Source organism: Camelus bactrianus, chromosome 2, assembly GCF_048773025.1.
Source record: "Camelus bactrianus isolate YW-2024 breed Bactrian camel chromosome 2, ASM4877302v1, whole genome shotgun sequence".
NCBI lineage: Eukaryota > Metazoa > Chordata > Mammalia > Artiodactyla > Camelidae > Camelus > Camelus bactrianus.
The window spans coordinates 98,083,695-98,103,911 of NC_133540.1; the positions used below are offsets into that span (position 1 = coordinate 98,083,695).

Consider the following 20,217-nt stretch of genomic DNA (forward strand, 5'->3'; position numbering starts at 1 on the left):
TCATATCTTCTTTATCCATTCATCTTTCGATGGACATTTAGGTTGTTTCCATGTCTTGGCTATTGTAAATAGTGCTGCTGTGCACATTGGGGTGCGTGTGTCTTTTCAAATTACAGTTTTCTCTGGATATATACCCAGGATTGGGATTGCTGGGTCATATGGTAAGTCTATTTTTAGTTTTCTGAGGAAACTCCATACTGTCCTCCATGCTGGCTGCACCAAACTACATTCCCATCAACAGTGTAGAAGGGTTCCTTTTCTCCACCTCCTCTTAGGATTTATCATTTGTAAACATTTTAATGATGGCCATTTTGACTGGTGTGAGGTGATACCTCATTGTAGTTTTGATTTGTATTTCTCTCATAATTAGTGATGTTGAACATCTTTTCAGGTGCCTATTGGTCATCTGGATGTCTTCTATGGAGAAATGTCTATTTAGGTCTTCTGTCCATTTTTTTGATTGGGTTGTTTGTTGGCTTTTTTTTTTGATATTAAGCTGTATGAGCTGTTTGTATTAATTGAAGTATAGTCATTTACAATGTTGTGTTAATCTCTGGTGTACAGCATGGTGATTCAGTTATACACACACACACATATATTCTTCATATTCTTTTTCACTGTAGGTGACTACAAGATATTGAATATAGTTCTCCATGCTATACAGTAGGGCCTTGTCATTTATCTATTTTATATATAGTGGTTAATATCTGCAAATCCCAAACTCCCAATTTATCCCTCCCACCCTTTCCCCCCGGTAACTATAAGTTTGTTTTCTATGTCTGTGATTGTGTTTCCGTTTTGTAAATAAGTTCATTTATGTCATTTTTTCAGATTCCACATGTAAATATGTGGTATTTGTATTTTTCTTTCTAGATTACTTCACTTAGTATGATAATCTGTAGGTCCATCCATGTTGCTGCAAATGGCATAATTCCATTCTTTTTATGGCTGAATAGTATTCCATCATTTTTATATTATATACATATGCATATTACCCAGTCATCTGTTGATGGACATTTAGGTTGTTTCCGTGCCATGGCTATTGTAAATAGTGCTGCTGTGAACACTAGGGTGCATGTATCTTTTTGAATTAGAGTTTCCTCCAGATATATGCCTAGGGGTAGGATTGCTGGATCATAGGGTAAAGTCTGTTTTCCACAATGGCTGCACCAAACTACCAACCCACCAACAATGTAGGTGGGTTCCCTTATCTGCACAACATCTCCAGCATTTGTTTTTGTAGACTTTTTAATGATGGTCATTCTGACTAAGGTGATACGTCATTGTGGTTTTGATTTGCATTTCTCTGATAATTAGCAATATTGAGCATTTTTTCATGTACCTATTGGTCATTTGTATGTCTCCATTGAAGAAATGTCTGTTTAGGACTTCTGCTCATTTTTTATTGGGTTGTTTGTTTGTTTTTTGTTATTGAGTTGTATGAGCTGTTTGTATATTCTGGAAATTAAGCCTTTGTCAGTTGCATTGTTTGCAAATATTTTCTCCCATTCCGTAGGTTGTCTGGATCTGTCCATTTCTGATAAAGATGTACTGAAGTCTCCAACTATACTAGTGATTCATCTACTTCCCCTTGCAGTTCTATTAGTATTCACCTCACCTATTTCAGTGCTCTGTTGTTAGGCATATGCATGTTAAGGACTGTTATGTTTTGCTGGAGAATTGGCCTCTTTATCGTTATGTGATGCCCTCTTTTATCCCCAATAACTTTCCTTACTCTGCTGTCTGCTCTGGCTGAAATGAATATATCTACTGCTTTCTTTTGATTAGTATTAGCATGGGGTATATTTTTTCTCCATCCATTTACTTTTAATCTACCTGTGTCTTTATTTTTAAAGTGGGTTTCTTGTAGACAATTTGTGATTGGGTCTTATTTTTTGTTCCACTCTGACAATCTCTGTCTTCAAATTGGTGTATTTAGATTATTGACATTCAAAATGGTTTTTGATATAGTTGGATTAAGAGCTACCATATTTGTTACTGCTTTCTATCTACTTACATTGCCCATCTGTTCTTGCATGCTCTCTGGTTTATTCATTAGAGCCCTTAGCAAATTAATCATAGTTGTTTTAAATCCCTATTCTGAGAATTCCAATACCTGAGTCTGTTCTAGTTTGCTTTGTCTCTTCAAATTGTGTTTTTTAGTATCTTATAATTTTTTCTTGATAGCCAGACATGATGTACCAGGTAAAAAGAACTGCTGTAAATAGGCCCTAGTAATGTGGTGGTCTGTCTTTTAGTGAATCTGTATTCTTGACTATGAACTTTATCTGTGCTCTTCAGCCCCTTCTCCTGCTTTAGGTGAGAGTGGGCTGAAGTTGGGTATTTCCCTTCCAGTCCATGTGGAAGGCTAGAGTCCACTGGAGTTGGGGATTTCCCTTCTCCCACATCTGTTAGGTTCTGGCTACTTTCTTCCGAGAGCAGACTTTGTTAAGAACAGAATATTCTGACATATTTTTAAATGGTTCCTTTCCCCCTCCCCCTGCTAGAAGCACAAAGGGATTTTTTTTTTCTGATATTCAATGTAAGAACTTGGTAGAGCTGTAGGAGGTAAAACTCACAAAAGTTTTATTGCCAAAGACTGGGTCCCCCTGGAGTTTTTATTTCTCAGGCTTATTCACACTTTTCTGGGGCAACTTGTCAATTACAGCTGTTTTCCCTACATCAGCACTGGTTCCTGTGGTTTCAGCTCGAGGGTTTGTGCTTGGGTAAGTTGTGAGTCTGTGTTCTCCTGCTGGTCTCTCCAATTGTGGCAGTGGTTTGTACTGTGACCTTACTTCTTTTACAAATCTAAGAAGAGTTGGCCTTAAGTTTTTTCAGCTCTTTTACTTGTTAGGATGGAGAGGTGACTTTCAAGATTCTTACTTGTAGACTGGAAACTGAATCTTTGAATTTAGGAATGACTGCCATTTCTACACGTTATGTGTTTTTATCTGGAAACATGAAATATTCCTCCACTTATTTAAGCCTTTTAAAATATTTTTTGATAGCTTTATACTTTTCTCCATAAAGGTGTTATATCCACCTTGTGCTAGTCAGCTCAGGCTGCCATAACAAGGTATCATAGATTGGGTGGTTTAAACGCAGAAATTTATTTTCTCAGTTTTGGAGCCTGGAAGTCCGAGATCAGGGTGCCAGTATGGCTGAGTTCTGGGGAGGCTCTCTTCCTGCCCTGTAGATGGCTTCTTTCTGTGTCACATGACAGAGAGTTCTGGTGTCTCTTCTCGGAAAGGCCACCCTTATGACCTCACTTAACCTTAATCACCCCCTTAAAGGCCTTATCTCTAAGTCAATTACATGGTGAGGGGTGGGGGTGTTTAGGAGTTCCATATATGAATTTTGAAGGGACACAATTCAGTCCATAGTATATGTTTTGTTAGATTTAGTCCTAAATACTAAATATTTATTCATTTATTTGGTGGTTGTTTTTTTTTGTTTGCTTGTTTTGGGGGGAGGAAATTAGGGTTATTTATTTACTTACTTATTTTAATGGAGGTATTGGGAATTGAACCCAGGACCTTGTGCATGCTAAGGATGTGCTCTACCACTGAGCTATACCCTCCCCTACCCAAATGCTAAATATTTTTGATGCTAATGGTTTTATATTTCTTATTACACTTTTAACTTTTAAGGTAATGGGCATGTAATTAATTTTTATAGATTGGTTTTATAAGAACTTGCTTTTACATAAATGACAGCATATGACAGATCTAAGAATAATGGTATCAAATTTCAACTTTTTTGAAAATTTCTTTATTTTAGATACACTGTTACACAGAGGAACATAATCCTCAAAATCCAAGTTTATAACTGATCATCACAAGATCCCTATTCATATACACATTAGATAGACACAGGGAAAAAATTCTATACAATATTTTAGTAGTTAGATGATTTGCAAGCAATACTGAATTAGTCAAAGTTGAAGAACTCCCAATGCCTTACACACAGGATGACCACTCTCAAATACAAAAGTGAGGCAATAAAGGAAAATTTCCGGTTCAGTCATAGAAAAATGCTAACAGTATTTATGATGCAATAAGTGCATTAAGTTAGTACACAACCTATTGGGCAAATAAAACTACTACCTAGGTTGGTATTTTCACTCCTGAATATTTGTGGTACGGTATTACCCATTTATCTGACCTTTAGTAATACACAAAATTTCAAGACTGAATTCTCAAAAGAGCTGTTTGATATTCTTGAATAGTGTCTGGTGTACTCAGAATACTTTTTTCATTTATCTTTTCTTCCTTTATAAGGTTTAGTGGGACTGTGCAATGCTGGAACAATAATCCAGAATGTCCTGGATAGTGAATTCCATTGTAACACCAGATCCAGGATAACAGCGAGCTATCAAACCTTCAAAATGCTTGTACTGGCGTATAAATTCATCCTGCATGGAGTGCCACACCACCTACAGTAAAAATGAAAATCAAAGTCATTGAACTATGAATGGAAATAATACATGATCAAGTACGTAGAAATAACATCAAGACATTCTAAGAATTTAGTACAGCATAATAGTTAAGAACACACATGCTGGAGCTAGAATCCTAGCTCCTTCCACTTGTAAGACTGGTGACCATGAGTACGTTACCTCACTGCTCTGTGCCTCAAGTTCCTCATCTGTAAACTGGGATAATGATAATAATACCTTCCTCGTAAGTTTTGTGTGAGGATTAAACGAGTGAATGTATGTAAAGTGCTCAGAACAGTGTTTGGTACAATAAGCACTCATTACATTTTAGCTACTATTATATTTGTTCCAATATTCAATAGGGATGTGGTTGCGCACAACTATGTATGAAACTAAGACTAGTGAGATTAAATGAAATGCAACAGTTAAGGCTGAAGTTTCACATCAGATGAAAATTTAAAAATATCTTTATCTGAAATTGATGATGTAGAACATTGCTTAATGCCACAGAGGACACCAAGATGAGTCAGACCAATCACCTGCATTCAAAGGAATTTATAATCTGAAAGTGGAACTAAGATATGGACAAATATCAAGACAGAATATGATACAGACATATTAGCTCATATTAATAGGTTACATTTATTGCCACTTACTCTATATCAGCACAGTACAAAGTACTTTACGTGTGTATTACCCTATTTAAGTCTCATGACAACCTAGTGAGGGTGGGTGCTTGGAATATCATCCCTATCTGCCAGTTATGGCAATACATTCTTCTAGGAGTTTTCCTCGCGAACCCTAAATCTCATAAATCCTAAATTCCTAATAGTCAACTTAAGACTATTTACTAAAGAGTTTAACACTTTTTGTTCATCATCTTTTAGCTCCTGGTATTTCTTCCATCTGGAATGCCACTACTCCTACTTTTTCTGTTAAATTAGTATCTGACTTTCAGAGGCTAACACAAACGCTTTACTTTGTGAAGCCTTCTGTGATGTTAAAATCAGAATTATTCTCACTCATCCCTGGGCCTTTCAGTATGGCTTATGAAATATAATGGCTTGATTTGTGGTTTAAATCTGGTCTACCATCCACTAGCTATGGGATCATGGTCACATACTTCACCTCTCTGAGCTCTGATTTTCTCATGTATAAAAGGGCTATGACAATAATAGTAATGCCCACTATACAGGAGAGGTATTATTTCCTTTTTTTCAAATAAACTGAGGCTCAGAGAAGTTAAGTAACTTGCCCTAAATCATGCAGCTTTATCTGGAGCCAGATTATGAACCCATTTCGAACGTCAACCCCCATGTTCGGAATCACTCCACTGTACTATATGCCATTCCGTTTCCTTTCTACCCTCAAAACTGAAACAAAACAAAAAAGCAACGAAAAAACCCCATCCCCAAGCAAAGAAAAACCAACTTAACACCTCAAAACAAAAAAATTAAATAAATAAGAATAGCCATATAAAATATAAATATTCCTTTCTTCTTCACAATTCATAATTTGGTTCATACTTTATGGAATTTTCCTCCTGTACTAAAATTAGAAAATGTGTAGCATTTCAGAGGAATATTTTGGAGAAAAAAGATATATATAACGATGTGCAATTTAGGATGATAAAAAGAACTAAAGCATACCTGAAGTAAGTTCTCCTCTTCACATAAATGTTTATCAACCTTCTTGTAAAGGTTATCTAGACCTTTTTTCACTTCTTTTCCAGGATACTCTTTAATAACTTTTCGGAGTTCTTGTTTGTTAAATGCAAGTTGATAGCTTACTTCCTCCTCTCTTATACCCTGTGCTACTCGAGCTTCAACGCCTTCAAAGAAATGCTTCAAGGAAATGAAGAGAAATAATGGCTAAGAACTGCTTTCATTATCGCTTACATTTTTTAAAAAGTCTGATTATAAAATAGTATATTTTCACTGTGTAAAAATTAGACAATGTGTGAAAATATAAAGAATAAAATAATAATTACCTATTACATACCACTGTGGGATAATCACTGTTAACATTTTAGATTTCCTTCTAGTCTTTTGATGTGTGAGTACATAAATGAGATTATAATTTTATATATTTTCCATTTAATATTTTTTTTCCAAAGTATAAATTTTAATGGCTGCATAATATTCTATCCAATAACTGAACTACAATTTGTTTATTCATCCCCCCAGTATTAGGTATTTAATATTTTTCACTTTTTTCTTGGAGTTAACTGAATCTACTCATTAAAAAAATCTATTATAAATACAGCTGTCATAAATAATTTTCATACATAAGTATTTACCCACATTACTGATTACTTTCCAGCATAAATTTCTAGGGTTATAATTCTTCAATTGAAGAGTATAATTTAAAGTATTCTGAAGATTCTTCATATACACAAATTGCTTCCCAGAAAAGTTCAATCAATTTTATTTCTGTCAACAGTACATGAGACTGTTACCTTAGCATACAATCACCAGCATTATCAAAATTGAAAAAAATCTCTGCTATTCTGAAAAGTGAAAAAAGTTTATCTGTCATTTTATTTTGAAAATTTTTGGCTATAAATGAAGTTAATCTGCTTTTCATATGCTTTGTAGTACAATCAGAACCATCATGTATTTACATACCATGATTTTGGTGTTTTTCTTACTGAGTTTAAGAAGATCTTCTATATCAAATATGCTGACTGTTATACTGTTACAAATATACTTCTTGGGCTGTCTTTTAGTATAATTGACTTTTTTATATGTATATTGATTGGCAAGTCTTTATTTGAGCATCACACAATATGATTTAATACTGACAAGCCAAATCCCCTCTCATTACTTTTCTCTAAAATTTTCTTAGCAATCATCATTTATTTATTCTTCATTTAATTATTAACTTCTTGATAGTAATGTTTCGGACAAGACTATTCCTGGTGCTTTTAAAATTTTGTTTCTACAAGGACTTTTAATTGGTTATTATAATATATAGGAAATAAGTTGTTTTTGATCTATTTATTTTGAACCCCTACCACTTTACTAGACAAAATAATTTCAACATATTATATACATATATATATTATAATATATATATATATAATATATATATTATAATCTTGACTCTCCTTTCAAAATTTTTTATGTTTCAGGTCTTATTGAATTGGCTAGAGATTCCATAACAATGTCAAATAATAAAGGATCTATCAATGTTTCTGTTTTAAATTTGCTTTCAAAGGAAATGCTTCTACAGTGCAGTTAAGTATCATGTAGGCTTTAGGTCTGAGACTGACCTTTTACCCTAGGGAATATCTGGCTATTCTTAAGTTTTATAAAGAACTGGTTCTGCATTTGATTAAATGTCTTTTAAGTATTTCCTTGAACTGTTGAAAACATATATATAATTTTTATTTGACTCTAATTTCAAGTTAAAAACTTATGAAAGATACTAATCACATTGTGGGCAAAGTTAATTAGAAGGGTCCATTTAATCTTCTACTATGTTGCAAACTTCTCTAAAATGATCATTTCTCACTTTTAATAATCAGACATACACTGAGGAAAGACTCAAGTCAAGAAAGGAAGGGAAAGGAAAAGGCAATGAATAAAGTAATTTTTGGTCTTCTATTTATCTTAATAAAGTTTTCAAAATCTTCATCTGAACTAGGGATAAAGGTTAACCATTTATGAGGTAAGAAATGGAAGAGTCTGGTATAATGGAAAAGCCTGAATCTAAATCTGAGTTCATCCCCCAGCTTTGCTACTTGCCAGCTATTGTAACATTTATTCCCTTTAAGTTTCTTCATTTGTAAAATGGGGATAGTATCATCTTACCTCACATCATTGCTTAAAAGAATTAAAAGAAATAATGTATATAAAACATCTAGCAGTGTCTTGGCACATTGGTAGCGCCAGGATCTGAGTCCCTCCTTCCTTATTCTCCTGCATCAATACATGAGCAAATTTAAAGTGAGTGTCTATTGTGTTATTCAACTGTACACAAGTTCAAAACCAGGAAAAACATACTGAATGAAAATACACTTACATTTAGTTTTTCAAGAGGCTGTCCTAAAGAGTATATGACATAAGACTGAAGGTGATCTGTGTATTTTTGTTTGGCTTCTTTTTTTTCAGCTTCTAGACATGAGATTTTCAAACGAGAAAGTGTTGCAAAAATATGGTGAAAGTTTTCCATCATCACTACATCCCTGGGCGTCTTCTGGCTTTCGTTTGCTACTTTCTCCACTAAAGTGAAAATGGAAAACATATAACAACATCCTGATGTAAGTATGACCATAGTTAACTATAAAAATTTACATGATTTTTTTAAAATTTGTAAGTTTAAGAAGTAAGTACACTGCTGGATTTAATAAGATAAAATATATTGTATTGAAGGATCTTCACATTCACCTAAACCTAATAAAAAAAAATTCTAAAATAGTCCCATATATATATATGGAAACATAGCAGAGAATAAAGGCGGCTTTTCAAATCAGTGGGGAAATGATGAATTACTCAAAATGTGTTAGGACAGCTAGCTGGTCCCTTTGAATACACTAAATTTGGATTCCTATTTCATATCTTTCAACCAAACAAATTCTAAATTGCTCAAGTACTTAAAATGTAAAAAACAAATACAATCATAAGCACTAAGAAAAATAAAGCTAATTAAAGAATTAATTTTGTGATAGTATGACCTTTCAAAGAATGGCTCCAAACTTAGAAGTCATAAAGAGAAAGATGAATAAATTTGACATAAAATTTGAAAGCTCGTCTACACCGGAAATTGACACAACATTGTAAACTGACTATAACTCAATTAAAAAAAAAATTGAAAGCTCTTTCATGGTAAAACATACCATAAACAAAACTGATTTATAACCTATTAGGCTGACAAAGAATAAAAAGATTGATAATACCTAGTAATACTGGGTATTGGTGTAGGTGTGACAGAAACTTTCACCAACTGCTCACAGCACTGAACTAGTATAACCTTTCTGTGTGGCAATTTGGCAAAAGCCTTGACATATACATAAAAATTTTGATTTAGTAATTCCATTTCTAATAACCAACCCTAAGGAAATTATTGGACACGTATACAAAAATATATAAAGGGAACTAGTAACAAACTAAATGCCTATTAATAAAATATCTGGTAAATAAATACTGACAAACGGGATAATATGCAATCATTACAAATGATTATAGTTCCTATATTGATAGGTAAGGAAAGACACTAGAATTATAGAGTCTAGAAGATTCCAAGACAGTGTATAAAGTATGATAAAAATTTTTATATTAGAGAATACACACACACACACCATGCACATATATACCAGGGAAAGAGATAAGTTAAAAAGTTTAAAAGGATAAAAACTGAATATTATCTCTGAATGATGAGATTACAAATGATCTTTATTTTCTTCTTAATTTTTATAATCAATTTGCTGATTTTTGGGGGTGTGTAATGAGCATGAATTACTTTACTATCAGACAAAGCAAAGCTACTTTGAATTTTAAAAGAAATATCAACTATATAAACATTCAATCATATGATTTATTAATCTTTCCCCTACACCTGTTTCCATTGAAAATGTTACATGTAACTGGTGAGATAATTCCATTTTCTGTCAATTTTTTTTAGCTTTAAAAATTCCTGAATAGATGCAATCAGATCATTTATTTCAAATTAAACAAACATCTACAGTTTCTGTAACTGTTTCTGTAACTTAATTGTGTGATCTGGCACAGGAATTATAATATTTTAGCATTAATCTCCCTCATATGACAGATACGAAAACTGAGGCCTAAGGAAGTAAGTTGATTTGCTTAAGGTTACACAGACATCACTGCCTATCATGTCCAGAAGGCTCTCTCTAAAATGCAAATGTAATCTGGGAGTCATTTTTTTGTGTTTAAAAATATGAATTTCACAACAAGTTCATGCATATAGTGCAGGGAACTATATTAGATATCTTGTAGTAACTTATGGTGAAAAAGAATATGAAAATGAATATATGTATGTTCATGTATGACTGAAGCATTGTGCTGTACACCAGAAACTGACACTTTGTAAACTGACTGTATTTCAATAAAAATATACATAAAAAAACGAATTTCAATTTTACAGAGTGATAGACCCTTATGAACCCTAAAATATAAGTGATTCCTGATGAATAGGAATGGATTTTATGTAAATTTTTCAAATTTAAGAAATCTTTAATTTCAGAAAACTCAAAAAAGTATATAGAATATGGAAAATAATGAACATATCTGTCCCCCAACTTCTCAGTTACCAGAAACAACCAACCAAAAAGTTCTTTAGAATGTAACAAAGGCTTACCATTAACAAACACTCCTCTGATGAGTTTAGTGTATGCTTTATCTAGATCTCCACGACGCTCAGCATTTTTAAAGATTGATTCTGCGAGTCCAGCAAATTCTTCAAATTCAGCTACAAATGGAAGAATTCCTACTTTACTCTTCTTTGAGATCTTTACTTCTTCCATTTGCCTTATTTGGTTACTCTAAGGTTAGGAAGAAAGCAAGGGAGAGAAACACTTATAAAAGTTAGAAACAACATATAATTAAAAGCAAATGTATATATCATAGAGGCATGACATAATTTAGTACCTAGAACATTTTGGAATATCAGTATTTAAAGATGAATAACAGTAGGGATAACTAAGAAAAACTATTTCTATAGGTTGAAAACTATATATATTTTATTTAAGAAAATAAGAGAAAAAACTAAATTATTTAAAACAAAATTCAATCAAAGCTTGTGAACCTCTCAAGTCTTTGTTCAAAGTAAAAGCAACCAATAAACATTTCTATCACTTATGAAAGATAAGTATGCAGTGATTCCTCATTTGGGGGCAGAGCAGATAACAGAGTATATGCAGGATCTCTCTAGATTATTTCTGGTTTGTGGCCAGATGGTCAAGTTTGAGAACCACAGTCATTTCCAAATCTCATCAACCTAAAATTTGTTTGGTTAGAGAAGTTCTATTATTTTGGGGGTATAAGAACAGTGAAGGAGAACAGGCATTTCTACTACGGATTTGCATTATATAGTTTTCTATGTATCTATTAATTACTTAGTATAAATTTGTTAAGCAAAGTGCTTGTGTATGATGGTGATGAAGTACAAAAGGGATGTTTCATACAGACAGAATCTAGACATTTGGGTTCAAAATGATCCATGGGTTCAATTATGGTTCTGTGTATTTCTTGGGATCTAGGTATAGTCACAGTAAGAATTACATTGCCAAATACTATTGGATCATTTTAAACTCTTACCTAAAATTTCACTGTGTTGCGATTTTGGGAGTATAACCTGAAAACCATGATATGTGGGTTAGACAAGTAACTGTTCTTTTATTCAACATAGTATTGGAACTCCTAGCTACAGCAATCAGACAAGGAAAAGAAATAAAAGGAACCTAAATTGGAAAAGAAGAAGTAAAGCTTTCATTATTTGCAGATGACATGATACTATATATAGAAAATCCTAAAGATACCACCAAAAAAACTGTTAAGAACTAACAGATGAATTCAGCAAAGTTGGAGGTAACAAATTTAACACACAGAAATCTGTTGTGGAACTATTAGAAAGAGAAATTAAGAAAACAAGCCCATTTACAGTTCTAACAAAAAGAATAAAATACCATGAAATAAATCTAACCAAGAACGTAAAAGACTTGTACTCTGAAAACTATAGGACACCGGTGAAAGACACTGAAGACAACACAAACAAATGGAAAGATAAACTGAGCTCATGAACCGGAAGAATTAATATTGTCAAAATGACCACACTGCCCAAGGCAACCTACAGAGTCAGTGCAATCCCTGTCAAAATACCAATGGTATTTTTCACAGAACTAGAAATGTACTGGACTGCAGAGTGCAGCTTAGGGGTACTTAACGTGTCAGTTACTTTCTAATTTTAGCTCTAGTTCGTGCTAGGCTAACCTTCTAAGCCCTGTTCCTTGAGGAACACTTTGAGCATGTTCACCAGATGAAAGCGCCGAACTCAGGTGCTATCTGCTCCATTTTCTGCAGTCATCTGACACTCATGCTTTCGGCTCAGTACACACACACCCATTCATTACCTTTTCAAGGTATGCCCTAGGTCCTGATCTTGTCCCATATAACAAGCGTTAAAACATATAACACTGAGCACACAAAATCTACCAGACGCCATGAGAGGACATGAGTTAAAATAAAAAACAGAGTGAGAACAGGCAGCAGAAGGAACCATCCTTCTCCCTTTAGTCACAAAAGGTAGATCTTTTAGAAAGACATGCAATTTAGGAGAAAATACAAGTTTATACCTTTGTTTAGGTTAGTATTACTTCATTTCTTCACTTCCCACTCAAGAGAAACATGAACATTCTTTAATAAACTATTCTTAATTACTACTATTACCATCATCACCACTACCACCACGACCATTACAAGCTATCAGCTGGTAAGCTCTTATTCTAGGCAGGCTATGTGCTAAGCCTTCAATCTGAACCCATGTCTACACTCCTCTGACCATCCTGTGCTTTTGACAATTATGTTCCATTGGATTGAGAGGTATTACAGAAAGTTACATTTTACTGAGAAGCAACACAACCTTCATATTCTGTAAATGTATAGCGTCCTTATGATTTAGTGTTCCAGCTGTGTTACATGGGACTCACTATCTTAGCCTTGGTTGTTCTTCCTTTTCCTTTCTACTATCAGCTTGCCATCAGACCTTCCAAGTTTATCACCACTTCTAGAGAAGGCAGGGTAAGGAAGAGGATAAGCCTTAAATGATCAAATTCCATAATATTTTAATAACCAAGTGAAATCATTTGGTGAGGGAGGAGGATTAACAAGTCTGTTGAGGTGACATTTAAGTTTCTACAGTGGACACAGATCACTTTTAAACTTTCAGAAACTCAGTAAATATTTTTTAAAAGTATAAAAAATGATATGAATTTTAATTGCCCTTAATATTTTTACTCTTCTCCCATTAGTCTATGGCTAGTCAACAGCTGGATTTAACTTAGAGGTTACGTTATAGAAAAATTCAGATAACTACCCACTTACACATACTAAATATATTAATAAAATAAAACTTTTCTTTAGAAGCTGGCCCAGCCCAGTTCATACCTATAAGCTTACTAAAACCTAACAGAAAAAATAAAGTTGTTAATGATTTTTTTTCCTATTAGGAGGGGGAAAATGATGACTGTCAAAAGTTCTTAAAAGAACAATTTATTCTTAAAGCAGTATCATAATTAACACTCTTAAACTGATAAAACAAATAACTTAAACACTCAATTAAAATAATCTAATTATTAATTTTGTTACTAGAGTATATTAAAAAAGAAAAATAATAAATTCAAGTGATAGTTTCACCTTTTATAACATCTATGGTCACTAATCAGTCAATTACTTAGTGGATCTCTTAAGCAGCTGCTGCTTCTATGCCACCTACCCTAGAACTTGCCAAGATTCACAGTGTAGAAGGGAAACTAGCTGGCACAGCACCACCCAACTAACTCTGTTCATATATACTGTAGCCAACACCTGCTTCAAGGCTTTGGGGATGTGAGCAGTAGATTCCCCAGTGAAAAGCTGGAAATCTCTTGGTTCAAATACATTTTTCTGCAATGGTTAGAATGTCAATTTATTAAAAAAAAAAAAAACTTACAATACACTTGTCAAAGTTCCTTTTGACAGTCACTAAAACATTTCCCAATGTAGTACTTAGAAAAGAAGCAGGGTCCACATTTTGTGCAGTCCATACATGATGACTCATTTTGACTAGCATGTAAAGAGAGTTAAAGCTATCAATTTTGTCTCCTAATGCAATTAGGTTGTTCAGTTCTGGCTCAATGCAGCGAAATATTTTAATCATCATTTGGCGGATCATATCTTTCCTGTTCAGAAAACATACAAAATACAGAAGAGTTATTACAAGCTTCAGGTGTATTCATCTTTAACTTTAATCCCTTAGGTATACTCGAAACGACTAAAATTTGATATTTCAACTAACACTATGACCAAATATGATGAACTAATTATTCTACAGTGGTTTCCAATATAAACTTTTTTTGAAGTTAAGTTCACTTAAAATAACTTTGTCATTTGTAAGGCTGGCTGGGTCCTGAAATGTGCTTTGTGATTTCTGAGAAATACACTGCAATTCAAATGCTGCTTCCTAGCAGCAAACATCAAAATTGATTGCATTTTTATTATTATAGAGTGAAGAAGAGCCCAAGAGCCATAAACAGGACCAATTTTAATTCAGTAAGACGTTTACTAAGACACTGGGCACACTGGTCAGTGCTCTGAGTGCTGTCAGTCACGGAGAGTCATCTGGACTCTTCACTGAGCACCACTCCTTTCTGCTCAACTTCAAGTTTATTTTTTTCAAAATAAACAATCGATAGTAACAAACACATACTCAGATGAAACAGGCAGTGGTGTGCCAGAATTATGTTGCCGTGATGATGTTCCTCCATCAAGGTCCTCTGCTTCAGTCTGCAAAAATTATTCAGGTGCTTTACATGATAAAACACCAACAATATAACTAGTTTAAATAGCAAAAGCCTGCTCAGTCTTAAAATTCCTAGGAGAGAATATATCATAAGAAATAATGGCCTTTAAAAGTAGTATTACTGATGAAACTATGTAATTCAGTATGCTATTTAAGAATATTCAGGGAACGCTTTGTTCTCAGATTTTATCCGAGAATTACTGTGGCACGAGAAGTCGTGTTTGTGAGTGTGCATATGAGGGGAAAGTCGGAAAGGGAAGGTAGAGGAGGCTCAGAGAGGTCACAGAAATGGGAGGGCAGCTCAACAGAAAATTAAAAACATCTAGAGACAACTTTCAAAAGAGAATTTTAAAAATTAAAGAAATGTACTGATCACTCTAATAAAACTTTGGCATTAAAAAATGCTATCACAAGTTCTTACAGAAGCTAACAAGTAAACAAATTTACTACCGGTACAACAACAAATCTCCAACCATTTGAAATAATTAATTTCTTATTCATTTTAGAATGGCTTTTTATATGTTGGTTCTCTTTTTTAAGATGATCTGAATTTAAAAATCACCTGATTTGCACTGTGCTTTTAAGTTCTTCAAAACAGTCTGTCAAATCTCTCATTTTATTTTCTTCTATTTATGCCACAAGAAAGCATGACCAACAGGCATTATTATACCAATTGTACACATGAGGAAAAACAGGGATTAAATAATTGGTTTAAGGTCTCATAGCTAGTTAATAACAAAACCATAAGAATGATTTAGATATGAGGTCTCACCATTTTTTTTTTACTTTCTCATTTTTTTTAAGATCACAGTACACACTCAAACACCTTTTTCATTTTTTTAATTCTATTTTTTTCTTGATTACTAAAATACTAAAATTATTTTTTTAAAGTGTTTTTTTTAAAAAGTAAGTTTAGACATTTTCCCCTCTCACTAATTTAGAGAATATTTAGGTCTAAGACAGTCTAAGATACTACATTAGATGCCCAAACTCAGTCACTGTTTTCATCATCTTGGTTGACAAAAATTATTTAAAAAATCATTACACTGGGAATTCTTTCTTCTTCTGTTTTGATACTGAAATTGTGACAACATATTAATTAGGCTAATCATGCTGCAGATCATAAATACTAGCCAATAAATAAATGTGAGCCATACCATAGTTCCAGGTATACTTTGATGTTGCTGTAGTTTGAAAAATTTACTTATGAAATCCTGTTCTGCCAGACACAGGGGCTCCAGTTCACTCAGTACCTGTTCAAAGATCTGAAGAAAACCAAAATGATCCTACAAAGAACTGAACCAAAATGCTTAAAATAATATTTCACATTTAATTACTTTTCTGCAGGGATGATGGATGCTCTATCTATAATCTCAATAGAATCCCCCAAACACTTGCAAGATTGACAGGACAATGCAGTATTAATGAGGCATAACACATTTAGGGCCAGAACATAGCTAAAACAAAACTTACAATTATTCACTTGAAATCTGGAAAGAGGAACACAGAGATAAACTTTTTAAACTTACTTAATGCATTGCAGAGAACAGGTTAGCTTCATAAAAGCTATTTCATCTTTATCCTGTAGTTGCTCAAATGACTTAGATTTACAATGTAAGCACTATGATTCATAACAAATTTTAATAATGCCTTTATGTCACTTAACCGATAAATTACATTTCAGTTGCCATTTGACCAGTATTTTTTTCAGATTCAGAACTGGAAAGTAAGACATGGTTAATGAAAAGAGCCAACAGAGCCCAAATCTTTGAACACAATTAAAGCAATAACAAACTGATGCTAGAAAACTAGTATTCATGTTTAAGAAGAACTTATTATTTTATTTTACCTTATCAAATTTGGTTCTGTCGGCAACATCGAGATCAGAGGCAGACATGTTTCCCATATCCAACAAGGAAGATGACTGAGATCTGCGATTCCCTGAACTCTGAACACTGAGTTTATTTAGACTAGAAGTAGATCCAGTTAATTTCCCAGAACTTCCATGAAGACCTAAGAAATAATAAAACTTTGAAAGTTGCGACCTTCATGAATAAAGGACCCATAGCATAAATCAGGGCCATCTCTACTGTCTTGGCTTCCAGGGCCCATACTAGTTAGGGCACAAGTCTACCACATGGGACAGGTTGCAGACTGTCCTCCATCAATAACGTTTGTGTCCTACTCCCGAGCATGTTGTATACAGTAGTGAAACTATATAGAATCACAGAATAGGACCAAAAGGGATCTTAAAGATCACAGTATGCTCTGCCCAGTCTCATCATAAATATTACGCTGCCTGATGATATCTCTAGACTAACGTAGATGGGGATTTCCTTCCCACTCAAAAGACATGAATCTGAATTAAATGTAAACAATAGGTATCTTTTTATTCTCCTTGAATATTTCTCAGCTAACCTGATTATTTGCTGATGGTCAGAAGGGACAAATCATATAATAAATGATAAAAAGATATAAGAACAATTAAAGACAAACTTTGGTTTTATTATACATAATCTGACCATATCTATAAGAATTTTTATAGTTTCTAAACACAGCCTGAAAACAAAAGTATAATGGTTAAGACTTTTCACAAGTTTCTGCCTACTCACCATGTATTTTTAACTATGTTACATATTTCTTGGATGTAGTCATACTACTACCACCATGCTGGTTTTCTTTCACCAATACCTGGCAACTCAGAGCAATCAATATTTTTGGTGTAACTTTTTTCAAGACAAATAACTAGTTTCTAGCCATTAAACAAACATGCATTGAGAATACCTGCTAATACACTAAGCATACTCACTCTCTGTTTCCTGTTTGACAGCACTTTCTTTTCGAGGCAGTGTAGCTGTGATGGATTAGGTTGCAAGCATCAAAGACAAAGACAAGTTAATAAACTGCAATTTGCACATACCATGCACAAGAGGAAGTTAAAGCTCTAGTTTAAAAGACACATGCAAAGAACCATGAGCATCAAGTAACGAGAGATGCAACATATGTTTAGTCGGTCAGCTATTGTTTGAAAAATTATATGAGAGAAAAAACTTTACTAGTCTTTTAATGTACTATTTTACTCAAATATTCAGATAAAAATATCTACAAATATAAACCTCTCCCACACTTTTAAATGATTTTTTAAAGTTTATGAAGCTGATGTACTTAAATTTAAAGACTATATTATAGTTCAAGTAAATAATTTAATACAGTGAAAATTTATTAGAATGAATTTATAGATTTGGACATTAAATGTATCAATAATCTTGTATTCAATTAAGGTTCCTGAAAGGAATCTCCACTGTACTAAATAATTTTATATACCATCTGATAAAAAATTATATGAGTGGGGCTTTAAAAATCACTTTCGGGTATCTAGCTAAACTATTCAGTAACTTTGGCTTTGTGACCACCTAAAATGAAAAGTGTACATCAAAACACTAATTACCCTAGATGCAAGGGTAAAGCTGAGGGAACAGATTTAATGCAGGAACTGGAGCTCTGTCACAGTCATCTGGTGTTTCTTTTATCTAAAATCTCTCTCTATCTAATATTGACTAGATCAACTGTAGAAATCATCTTGTGAAAAATTCTAAACCCAAATTACCCAAATTAGAAGTTAATGTGAAAGGCAAAGAAATTATAGAATGAAACAGAAAATTAAAGAATATAAATATAATCTAGAAATACTTAAGAAATAGAAAACAATATGTCAACTGTCACTATCTCTGCCAAACTTTAATGCAGAAGCCCAAGCATAAACTGCCAACTTGTCAAACAAGAGACGTGTATCTTTCCAGCCTTGGCTACCTGAAGCTCCAGGGAATATGAAATGATGAAGTTGGACATGAAAGTGGAAAGAAGGGAGGATGTGCTGGAGCTACTGGAGGGCCAACCTGAACAGTACCTTCCGGCGGCCTGAAGGTGTCATGTACTAAGTTCACCAGGTTCAGAGCAAAGCCGAATGCTTCATATATTGTTTTTTAGCAGTCAGTAAAGAACACAGAGGTACTAGGAGTGCTCTATTTGGGTCTCATACAGAGTCTATACTGTTTATCAGCAACAAACAACAATACTCAGGTAAACTTTTAAATGTCTTTAAATAATCCCTGCTAGACTATAAGCTTGAGGAGAGGAGGGTCTTTGCTCATTTCTGCATTCTCAGTTCCTAGCAATGTCTCTTATGTAATGGGCAATTATTAAATATTTATTGAATGAATCTTCCAGCCAGGACTGAATTCAGTCTTGTGCCCAAGATTCCTTTTGGAATCAACCGGATTTCTTAGTTTAGTGGAGAATAGAATGAACAAATGATTTTGGCATATTTTTAAGATTTTGGAATATTAAATTTGGGGAACGCAGTAATTATGTAAATGAATATGTAAATAGACTAAAATAATGTATGTGGGGGAGGAGGTGGTAGAGTGCATGCTTAGCATGTCCTGGGTTCAATCCCCAGTACTTCCATTAAAAAATAATAAAATAGAATAGAACAGAATAGAATAGAATAAAATAAAATTAAATTAAATTAAATTAAATTAAATTAAATTAAAAAATAAATAAAGTAAAATAAATAAATAAAAATAAAATAAAATAAAATAATAATGTGTGTGTCTACCTCAGCCATGGAAAGAAAAAAAATGGGCAATTTAAAAAATAATTACTGAATTTCCTTTGCCTGCCACTTCATTAACTACACCTGTAGAACACAAAGGGAAAACAAAACACCAGAGTGTCAATCTTGGGGGTTAAATTCCACATCTCTGAGGATATAAAAGTAAACCTACTGATCAAAAAAGACAAAGACCTATATAAAGACCTTATCACAAAGAAAAGATACTGGCATTTTAACATTATTTTGAATTATTTGAACTAAGTCAATGTTAGAGATTTAATCAAACGGTTCAAAAGAAGAGTATTCTCCTGAATCTCTAAGGCTATACTGACTATACAATTTCCTTTTGTAAAATACATTCAATCTGATTTTCTATTCTTATTAGTATCTATGACTCAGTATTTTTATAGCAAGTTAAAAAAACAAAGTTAAATTTTATTCAGAATTACTTAATTTTGATTCATTGAAAAGCTATCTTTCTAAAATTTCAGGTTTCTCTTTTAATTATAATTACTATTAAAAACTGATTTAAACATAATTTAAATCACTGAAAAGATAGTTTTAAAAAATTTACATTCTACCTTATTTAAAGAATTTTCAAGTCATTTGTATTTAACTTAAAATTTATTTTTTAAATGTTGAC

General features: G+C 33.2%; 1 protein-coding gene across 6 annotated transcripts in view; it reads right to left on the minus strand.

Moving 5' to 3' along the window:
- Window positions 1-3,912: 3,912 nt before the first annotated feature.
- Window positions 3,913-20,217, minus strand: part of EXOC1 (exocyst complex component 1) — a 45,395-nt gene continuing 29,090 nt past the window's right edge. For 3 of the 6 annotated variants that reach the window (XM_074347461.1, XM_074347454.1, XM_074347476.1), the window contains 9 exons: window positions 17,769-17,813; window positions 16,809-16,972; window positions 16,117-16,224; window positions 14,867-14,943; window positions 14,111-14,339; window positions 10,763-10,946; window positions 8,465-8,664; window positions 6,088-6,282; window positions 3,913-4,435 (listed from right to left, as the gene is read on the minus strand). In XM_074347461.1, coding sequence (XP_074203562.1) covers window positions 4,283-4,435; window positions 6,088-6,282; window positions 8,465-8,664; window positions 10,763-10,946; window positions 14,111-14,339; window positions 14,867-14,943; window positions 16,117-16,224; window positions 16,809-16,972; window positions 17,769-17,813 — 1,355 coding nt within the window. In that variant the 3' untranslated portion in view covers window positions 3,913-4,282. The remainder of the gene's footprint in view (window positions 4,436-6,087; window positions 6,283-8,464; window positions 8,665-10,762; window positions 10,947-14,110; window positions 14,340-14,866; window positions 14,944-16,116; window positions 16,225-16,808; window positions 16,973-17,768; window positions 17,814-20,217) is intronic. The other 3 variants (XM_074347465.1, XM_074347471.1, XM_074347481.1) reach the window with 1 other exon arrangement.